This window comes from Conger conger, chromosome 2 (assembly GCF_963514075.1).
Source record: "Conger conger chromosome 2, fConCon1.1, whole genome shotgun sequence".
Lineage (NCBI taxonomy): Eukaryota > Metazoa > Chordata > Actinopteri > Anguilliformes > Congridae > Conger > Conger conger.
Window position 1 is genome coordinate 27000090 of NC_083761.1, and position 11029 is coordinate 27011118.

The 11029-nt window shown below is 39.5% G+C and overlaps 1 protein-coding gene across 5 annotated transcripts in view; it reads right to left on the reverse strand.

Moving 5' to 3' along the window:
* The window catches only part of LOC133122716 (uncharacterized), a 32907-nt gene extending 22791 nt beyond the window's left edge, over positions 1–10116 (reverse strand). For 2 of the 5 annotated variants that reach the window (XM_061232842.1, XM_061232838.1), the window contains exons 1-4: positions 4885–5020; positions 4387–4422; positions 2418–2453; positions 1016–1123 (exon numbers count right to left, since the gene is read on the reverse strand). In XM_061232842.1, the coding sequence (XP_061088826.1) occupies positions 1016–1123; positions 2418–2453; positions 4387–4422; positions 4885–4912 (208 nt within the window). In that variant the 5' untranslated portion in view covers positions 4913–5020. Of the gene's footprint in view, positions 1–1015; positions 1124–2417; positions 2454–4386; positions 4423–4884; positions 5021–6355; positions 6392–6853; positions 6879–10090 lie in introns of those variants that run through there. The other 3 variants (XM_061232840.1, XM_061232839.1, XM_061232841.1) reach the window with 3 other exon arrangements.
* Positions 10117–11029: the final 913 nt, after the last annotated feature.

Here is an 11029-nt window from a genome sequence, read left to right on the forward strand (position 1 = left end):
CCAAGTCCGCTCACTTTGTCGCCCTCCCTAAATTAGCCTCCTCCAAAGAAACGGCGGAACTTTTGGTCACGCACGTTTTTCGACAACATGGCCTCCCTCTCGAGGTGCATGGTGGAGAAGTCACCCACCCTTTGGGCTCCCTGCCTTGGATTGAATATGTGCATAACTCTCTACCCGCAACTCTCTACTCTCTACTGCCATTGACCAGTCGCATGGGCTACGAACCTCCTCTATTCCCGAAGAAGGAGAGAGAGGTAGAGGTTCTTGCAGCCCAATTCATTGTGCAATGCATACAACGCATCTGGAGGATGGCGTGCGACACGCTGCTATGACACGTCAGCGACATGAAGAAGTTTGCGGACCATCGGCAATGCCCTGACCCCCAGTACAGAGTAGGGCAAAGGGTCTGGCTATCTTCCCGGGACATTCCCCTCAGCACCCTCTCCCCCAAATTAGCCCCCCACCTTATTGGCCCCTATCCCGTTACAATAATAATCAGTCCCTGAGCAGTTCAACTTAACCTCCCACCTCCCCTACGCTGCATCCATTCCACATTTCATGCCTATCATATCAAGCCTTTTGTTCCCTCCTGACTCACTCCCCCGGCCAGACCTCCACCTCCCCCCCGACTCATTGACGGCGACCCAGGATTCACAGTCCGCCGACTGCTCAAGCAGGTACAGTGGGAGTGATATAGTCCTGAAGAGAACTTGTGGATTCCTGAGCACACCCAGGGTTGGACTCTAGGGTGCTGGGTGTCGCCCATGGGGGTGGGGGGTGGGGGGGCTACTGTCACATCCTGTGTTTAATTAGTCCTTAATTAGTGTTCTCTGTTTCAGGTCACACACTTCCACGTTATTGTCTGTACCGTAGTTGTCGTCTCATTCATTCATCTCTCCTGTGTTTCATTACTGTTGTCACACCCCGTGTTACGTTCTATTTTGCGTTATCAGTTTCATCTTATGTTTTGGCCTAACTCCCGCTCCATACCGCTCACTCCATTCATTAATTTCACCTGTTTGCAATGGGCATATCTCCATTCTCCGCGGCTGGGTTCTCTGTTCGCCACCGCTGTACAAAGAGTTCTTGTCGTTGTCCTCATCATTCAGTTTGAAACTTTGTCCTTTAAGAGACAGAATTAATTAATTCATTCATTCATTCATTATCCTAACCCGCTTATCCTGAACAGGGTCGCAGGGGGGCTAGAGCCTATCCCAGCATACATTTGGCGAAAGGCAGGAATACACCCTGAACAGGTTGCCAGTCCATCACAGGGCACACACACCATTCACTCACACACTCATACCTATGGGCAATTTAGACTCTCCAATCAGCCTAACCTGTCTTTGTCTTTGGATTGTGGGAGGAAACCGGAGTACCGGGAGGAAACCCACGCAGACACGGGGAGAACATGCAAACTCTGCACAGAGAGGCCCCGGCCGACGGGGATTTCAACCCAGGACCTCCTTGCTGTGAGGCGGCAGTGCTACCCACTGCACCATCCGTGCCACCACAGAATTTTTTATTGATTATTATTTTTATTATTTTATCAAACTCTCTCATTGCTCATGTGTTTAAGTACCCTGCTCTCTTGAACCATGTTTAAGGAATGTTATATGGATGTCCTCTATCCTGCTCCCTGGATGTTGACAATTTTATTACTTTATGGCTTGGGAGGAAGAGCAGCACACACCATCCATGAATCTTATGATAACAATATCATACTGTTCAGTCCTGCTTCTAACAACATTAGGGAACTTTAATAAATAGATTTCCAAATTCAGCTAAGACAGTTCTGCCTCTCCCACACCTTCCAGTTTCCAGCTGTGCCCCTCTGAGGGAAAGATTCCCGCCCTTTCTTTCAAGCACATAAAATGCAGGCCTTCCTTTACTTGGTGGGCTTTTTCACAGTGACACTCCCAGGGAGTCAGTGGACAGTGGACATTTTAGGGGTTGATATCTGTTGTTGCTGAATGTTTAAATTTAAACATTCTGTAACTTAATGAAGCTCTTAACTTTATTCCTTGTGAGTGCATTTGATTAACTTTGATCGGAACAGTCTGCCTATCAACGAAATTGGAAATGTATTTGATAATTGATATCTTCTGGTGATAATTAATACATTAAATTGTCTACATTTACTTTACATGTTGGTTAAGTGAAGTGTTTTAACAGTTGATGTGCTTGTGTTTGGTATTCAGAGTGCCGAACGTTAAATTAGGGTGTTAATTGATAAAACTGCTGGATTCAGAAATTAACCTAATTTCAATTTATATTTAATTGCTTTCTTTAATTGCTTCTTTCTGTCAAACCAAGGCCTTTCAGTTCAAGATGGTGAGAAATGATTTCTGTGGATTAGACTTCCATAGCACTGTTATGGAGTTAACTGCATATTAATTAAAGGGCTTGACACTGACCAAAACTTGGCTTCACATAAGGAGGGTTCCCGAAGCCTGCCAAGAAAAAAAGAAGAAAAAAAAGACTGAATGGCAAAAACCTGGGGAAAACCTTAACAAATTGCTATTTGCCACAATAAATGAAATACATAAATAACATTTTTAAATGATTTCAGCAAACTCTCTCAACGCTCATTCTCATAGCAGCACACACCATCCATGAATCTTATGATGACAATATCATACTGTTCAGTCCTGCTTCTAACAACATTAGGGAACTTTAATACATAGATTTCCAGATTCAGCTAAGAGACTTCTGCCTCTCCCACGCCTTCCAGTTTCCAGCTGTGCCCCTCTGAGGGCACAGCCATTGTTGAAGCAATTTATATTTAACCGGTTACCTCTCCTTTCTTTCAAACAGAGGTCTTTTAGTTCAAGATGGTTAGATATGATTTATGTGGGTTACATTTCCATAGCACTGTTCTGGGTTTAACAGCATAAGAAGTAAAGGACAGTAACCTTGCGTGGGGTAACGGCACACCTCCATGCCTGGCACAAAAAACAAAAAACCTAACAAATGTCCATTTGCCACAATACATGAAATACATGAATTACTAGAACTAAAAATACAGCAAAACAACTGCTGGGATTAGTTGGCTACAGTTTCAAATACATGAGGACAGGTTGGCGGGAAGTTTGATTTGTTAGATTTTTAAAAAATCTGTCCCACAGTTGAACAGTTTGACCTTTGTCGTGAGGACAATTTACTTCTATACGCAGATTTCTTGTTGATACGGGTTGAAAATTGTTGCTGAGCAGTAAAAATAAAGAGGAAATGAAAATGGTGCTGTACAAAAAGTAGCACAGAGGATTTCAGTTTGATACTTTATCCTGAGAGAGACAAACAAAATCATTTTTTTTTATTATTTTAGCATAGTCTCTCATTGCCCATGTGTTTGAGTACCAGGGTCTCTTAAACCATGTTCCTGGAATGTTATCTGGATATCCTCTATCCTGCTCCCCCTATGATGACAATTTTATTACTTTATGGCTTGGGAGGAAGAGCAGCACCCACCATCCATGAATCTTATGATGACAATATCATACTGTTCAGTCCTGCTTCTAACAACATTCATGAACTTTAATACATAGATTTCCAGATTCAGCTAAGATATTTATGCCTCTCCCACACCTTCCAGTTTCCAGCTGTGCCCCTCTGAGGGCAAGATTCCCACCCTTTCTTTCAAGCACATAAAATGCAGGCCTTCCTTTACTTGGTGGGCTTTTTCACACTCACACTTCCTGGGAGTCAAGATAGTGAACATTTTGGGGGTTGATATCATGGGATTCTGTCATGCCGTTGCTCTGGCGATTTCCAATGTTCATCAGTGATTTTAGGAAGATTCAGCTGTCTTTGTGCCTTTGGACTTTCATTTCAGTCTTGTGGGACTGTTTCGGGAGACATGCTGGTATTTGGCAGTTTCTTTTGTGACTGTTTATGTCTGTTACTTCTTTGTTTCAGGCACTTAACCCGTATCTTTACATTTATACGTTGATTATTCTGTAACTTAATGAAGCTCTTAACTTTATTTCTAGTGAGTGCATTTGATTAACTTTGATCCAACAGTTTGCTCTGCCTATCAATGAATTTGGAAATGTATTTGATAATTGATATCTTCTGGTGATAATTAATACATTTAATTGTATACATTTATTTTACATGTTGGTTAAGTGAAGTATTTTAACAGTTGATGTGCTTGTGTTTGGTATTCAGAGTGCCGAACGTTAAATTAGGGTGTTAATTGATAAAACTGCTGGATTCAGAAATTAACCTAATTTCAATTTATATTTAATTGCTTTCTTTAATTGCTTCTTTCTGTCAAACCAAGGCCTTTCAGTTCAAGATGGTGAGAAATGATTTCTGTGGACTAGACTTCCATAGCACTGTTATGGAGTTAACTGCATATTAATTAAAGGGCTTGACACTGACCAAAACTTGGCTTCACATAAGGAGGGTTCCCGAAGCCTGCCAAGAAAAAAAGAAGAAAAAAAAGACTGAATGGCAAAAACCTGGGGAAAACCTTAACAAATTGCTATTTGCCACAATAAATGAAATACATAAATAACATTTTTAAATGATTTCAGCAAACTCTCTCAACGCTCATTCTCATAGCAGCACACACCATCCATGAATCTTATGATGACAATATCATACTGTTCAGTCCTGCTTCTAACAACATTAGGGAACTTTAATACATAGATTTCCAGATTCAGCTAAGAGACTTCTGCCTCTCCCACGCCTTCCAGTTTCCAGCTGTGCCCCTCTGAGGGCACAGCCATTGTTGAAGCAATTTATATTTAACCGGTTACCTCTCCTTTCTTTCAAACAGAGGTCTTTTAGTTCAAGATGGTTAGATATGATTTATGTGGGTTACATTTCCATAGCACTGTTCTGGGTTTAACAGCATAAGAAATAAATGACACTAACCTTGCATGGGGTAACGGCGCTCCTCCATGCCTGGCACAAAAAAAACAAAAACTTAACAAATGTCCATTTGCCACAATACATGAAATACATGAATTACTAGAACTAAAAATACAGTAAAACAACTGCTGGGATTCGTTGGCTACAGTTTCAAATACATGAGGACAGGTTGGCGGGAAGTTTGATTTGTTAGATTTTTAAAAAATCTGTCCCACAGTTGAACAGTTTGACCTTTGTCGTGAGGACAATTTACTTCTATACGCAGATTTCTTGTTGATGCGGGTTGAAAATTGTTGCTGAGCAGTAAAAATGAAGAGGAAATGAAAATGGTGCTGTACAAAAAGTAGCACAGAGGATTTCAGTTTGATACTTTATCCTGAGAGAGACAAACAAAATCATTTTTTTTATTATTTTAGCATAGTCTCTCATTGCCCATGTATTTGAGTACCAGGGTCTCTTAAACCATGTTCATGGAATGTTATCTGGATATCCTCTATCCTGCTCCCCCTATGATGACAATTTTATTACTTTATGGCTTGGGAGGAAGAGCAGCACCCACCATCCATGAATCTTATGATGACAATATCATACTGTTCAGTCCTGCTTCTAACAACATTCATGAACTTTAATACATAGATTTCCAGATTCAGCTAAGATATTTATGCCTCTCCCACACCTTCCAGTTTCCAGCTGTGCCCCTCTGAGGGCAAGATTCCTGCCCTTTCTTTCAAGCACATAAAATGCAGGCCTTCCTTTACTTGGTGGGCTTTTTCACACTCACACTTCCTGGGAGTCAAGATAGTGAACATTTTGGGGGTTGATATCATGGGATTCTGTCATGCCGTTGCTCTGGCGATTTCCAATGTTCATCAGTGATTTTAGGAAGATTCAGCTGTCTTTGTGCCTTTGGACTTTCATTTCAGTCTTGTGGGACTGTTTCGGGAGACATGCTGGTATTTGGCAGTTTCTTTTGTGACTGTTTATGTCTGTTACTTCTTTGTTTCAGGCACTTAACCCGTATCTTTACATTTATACGTTGATTATTCTGTAACTTAATGAAGCTCTTAACTTTATTTCTTGTGAGTGCATTTGATTAACTTTGATCCAACAGTTTGCTCTGCCTATCAATGAATTTGGAAATGTATTTGATAATTGATATCTTCTGGTGATAATTAATACATTTAATTGTATACATTTATTTTACATGTTGGTTAAGTGAAGTATTTTAACAGTTGATGTGCTTGTGTTTGGTATTCAGAGTGCCGAACGTTAAATTAGGGTGTTAATTGATAAAACTGCTGGATTCAGAAATTAACCTAATTTCAATTTATATTTAATTGCTTTCTTTAATTGCTTCTTTCTGTCAAACCAAGGCCTTTCAGTTCAAGATGGTGAGAAATGATTTCTGTGGACTAGACTTCCATAGCACTGTTATGGAGTTAACTGCATATTAATTAAAGGGCTTGACACTGACCAAAACTTGGCTTCACATAAGGAGGGTTCCCGAAGCCTGCCAAGAAAAAAAGAAGAAAAAAAAGACTGAATGGCAAAAACCTGGGGAAAACCTTAACAAATAGCTATTTGCCACAATAAATGAAATACATAAATAACATTTTTAAATGATTTCAGCAAACTCTCTCAACGCTCATTCTCATAGCAGCACACACCATCCATGAATCTTATGATGACAATATCATACTGTTCAGTCCTGCTTCTAACAACATTAGGGAACTTTAATACATAGATTTCCAGATTCAGCTAAGAGACTTCTGCCTCTCCCACGCCTTCCAGTTTCCAGCTGTGCCCCTCTGAGGGCACAGCCATTGTTGAAGCAATTTATATTTAACCGGTTACCTCTCCTTTCTTTCAAACAGAGGTCTTTTAGTTCAAGATGGTTAGATATGATTTATGTGGGTTACATTTCCATAGCACTGTTCTGGGTTTAACAGCATAAGAAATAAATGACACTAACCTTGCATGGGGTAACGGCGCTCCTCCATGCCTGGCACAAAAAAAACAAAAACTTAACAAATGTCCATTTGCCACAATACATGAAATACATGAATTACTAGAACTAAAAATACAGTAAAACAACTGCTGGGATTAGTTGGCTACAGTTTCAAATACATGAGGACAGGTTGGCGGGAAGTTTGATTTGTTAGATTTTTAAAAAATCTGTCCCACAGTTGAACAGTTTGACCTTTGTCGTGAGGACAATTTACTTCTATACGCAGATTTCTTGTTGATGCGGGTTGAAAATTGTTGCTGAGCAGTAAAAATAAAGAGGAAATGAAAATGGTGCTGTACAAAAAGTAGCACAGAGGATTTCAGTTTGATACTTTATCCTGAGAGAGACAAACAAAATCATTTTTTTTATTATTTTAGCATAGTCTCTCATTGCCCATGTGTTTGAGTACCAGGGTCTCTTAAACCATGTTCATGGAATGTTATCTGGATATCCTCTATCCTGCTCCCCCTATGATGACAATTTTATTACTTTATGGCTTGGGAGGAAGAGCAGCACCCACCATCCATGAATCTTATGATGACAATATCATACTGTTCAGTCCTGCTTCTAACAACATTCATGAACTTTAATACATAGATTTCCAGATTCAGCTAAGATATTTATGCCTCTCCCACACCTTCCAGTTTCCAGCTGTGCCCCTCTGAGGGCAAGATTCCCGCCCTTTCTTTCAAGCACATAAAATGCAGGCCTTCCTTTACTTGGTGGGCTTTTTCACACTCACACTTCCTGGGAGTCAAGATAGTGAACATTTTGGGGGTTGATATCATGGGATTCTGTCATGCCGTTGCTCTGGCGATTTCCAATGTTCATCAGTGATTTTAGGAAGATTCAGCTGTCTTTGTGCCTTTGGACTTTCATTTCAGTCTTGTGGGACTGTTTTGGGAGACATGCTGGTATTTGGCAGTTTCTTTTGTGACTGTTTATGTCTGTTACTTCTTTGTTTCAGGCACTTAACCCGTATCTTTACATTTATACGTTGATTATTCTGTAACTTAATGAAGCTCTTAACTTTATTTCTTGTGAGTGCATTTGATTAACTTTGATCCAACAGTTTGCTCTGCCTATCAATGAATTTGGAAATGTATTTGATAATTGATATCTTCTGGTGATAATTAATACATTTAATTGTATACATTTATTTTACATGTTGGTTAAGTGAAGTATTTTAACAGTTGATGTGCTTGTGTTTGGTATTCAGAGTGCCGAACGTTAAATTAGGGTGTTAATTGATAAAACTGCTGGATTCAGAAATTAACCTAATTTCAATTTATATTTAATTGCTTTCTTTAATTGCTTCTTTCTGTCAAACCAAGGCCTTTCAGTTCAAGATGGTGAGAAATGATTTCTGTGGACTAGACTTCCATAGCACTGTTATGGAGTTAACTGCATATTAATTAAAGGGCTTGACACTGACCAAAACTTGGCTTCACAGAAGGAGGGTTCCCGAAGCCTGGCAAGAAAAAAAAAAAAAAAAAAAAAAAGACTGAATGGCAAAAACCTGGGGAAAACCTTAACAAATTGCTATTTGCCACAATAAATGAAATACATAAATTACATTTTTAAATGATTTCAGCAAACTCTCATTGCTCATTCTCATAGCAGCACACACCATCCATGAATCTTATGATGACAATATCATACTGTTCAGTCCTGCTTCTAACAACATTCATGAACTTTAATACATAGATTTCCAGATTCAGCTAAGAGACTTCTGCCTCTCCCACGCCTTCCAGTTTCCAGCTGTGCCCCTCTGAGGGCAAGATTCCCGCCCTGTCTTTCAAGCACATAAAATGCAGGCCTTCCTTTACTTAGAGGGCTTTTTCACACTGACACTTCCAGGGAGCCAAGATAGTGAACATTTTGGGGGTTGATATCTGCTGTTGCTGAGTCACGGAATTCTGAGGTTTTCAAAGTTTTTATTCCCTAATGTCTTATTGAAATAACTGCATAGAAAACCATTGTTGAAGCAATTTATATTTAACCGGTTACCTCTCCTTTCTTTCAAACAGAGTTCTTTCAGTTCAAGATGGTTAGATATGATTTATGTGGGTTACATTTCCATAGCACTGTTCTGGGTTCAACAGCATGAGAAGTAAAGGACACTAACCTTGCATGGGGTAACGGCGCTCCTCCATGCCTGGCACAAAAAAAACAAAAACTTAACAAATGTCCATTTGCCACAATACATGAATTACTAGAACTAAAAATACAATAAAACAACTGCTGGGATTAGTTGGCTACAGTTTCAAATGCATGAGGACAGGTTGGCGGGAAGTTTGATTCGTTAGATTTTTTAAAAATCTGTCCCACTGTTGAACAGTTTGACCTTTGTCGTAAGGACAATTTACTTCTATACGCAGATTTCTTGTTGTTGCTGGTTGAAAATTGTTGCTGAGCAGTAAATATGAAGAGGAAATGAAAATTGTGCTGTACAAAAAGTAGCACAGAGGATTTTAACTGAGGTCTTGTCATCGTTGTCTTTCAGTTTGATACTTTATCCTGAGAGAGACAAACAAAATCATATATTTTTTTATTTTAGCATACTCTCTCATTGCCCATGTGTTTGAGTATCAGGCTCTCTTAAACCATGTTCTTGGAATGTTATCTGGATGTCCTCTATCCTGCTCCCCCTATGATGACAATTTTATTACTTTATAGCTTGGGAGGAAGAGCAGCACACACCATCCATGAATCTTATGATGACAATATCATACTGTTCAGTCCTGCTTCTAACAACATTCATGAACTTTAATACATAGATTTCCAGATTCAGCTAAGACAGTTCTGCCTCTCCCACACCTTCCAGTTTCCAGCTATGCCTTTCTGAGGGAAAGATTCCCGCCCTTTCTTTCAATCACATAAAATGCAGGCCTTCCTTTAGTTGGTGGGCTTTTTCACACTCACACTTGGAGGGAGCCAAGATAGTGAACATTTTGGCAGTTGATATCTGCTGTTGCTGAGTCATGGAATTTTGAGGTTTTCAAAGTTTTTATTCCCTAATGTCTTATTGAAATAACTGCATAGAAAACCATTGTTTAAGCAATTTATATTTAACCGGTTACCTCTCCTTTCTTTCAAACAGAGGTCTTTTAGTTCAAGATGGTTAGATATGATTTATGTGGGTTACATTTCCATAGCACTGTTCTGGGTATAACAGCATAAGAAGTAAAGGACACTAACCTTGCATGGGGTAACGGCGGTCCTCCATGCCTGGCACAAAAAAAACAAAAACTTAACAAATGTCCATTTGCCACAATACATGAAATATATGAATTACTAGAACTAAAAATACAATAAAACAACTGCTGGGATTAGTTGGCTACAGTTTCAAATGCATGAGGACAGGTTGGTGGGAAGTTTGATTCGTTAGACTTTTTAAAAATCTGTCCCACTGTTGAACAGTTTGACCTTTGTCGTAAGGACAATTTACTTCTATACGCAGATTTCTTGTTGATGCGGGTTGACAATTGTTGCTGAGCAATAAAAATAAAGAGGAAATGAAAATTGTGCTGTACAAAAAGTAGCACAGAGGATTTTAACTGAGGTCTTGTCGTCGTCGTCTTTCAATTTGATACGTTATCCTGAGAGAGAAAACCAAAATCTTTTTTTATTTTATTTTAGCATACTCTCTCATTGCCCATGTGTTTGAGTATCAGGCTCTCTTAAACCATGTTCTTGGAATGTTATCTGGATGTCCTCTATCCTGCTCCCCCTATGATGACAATTTTATTACTTTATGGCTTGGGAGGAAGAGCAGCACACACCATCCATGAATCTTATGATGACAATATCATACTGTTCAGTCCTGCTTCTAACAACATTCATGAACTTTAATACATAGATTTCCAGATTCAGCTAAGACAGTTCTGCCTCTCCCACACTTTCCAGTTTCCAGCTATGCCTTTCTGAGGGAAAGATTCCCGCCCTTTCTTTCAAGCACATAAAATGCAGGCCTTCCTTTACTTGGTGGGCTTTTTCACACTCACACTTGCAGGGAGCCAAGATAGTGAACATTTTGGCAGTTGATATCTGCTGTTGCTGAGTCATGGAATTTTGAGGTTTTCAAAGTTTTTATTCCCTAATGTCTTATTGAAATAACTGCATAGAAAACCATTGTTG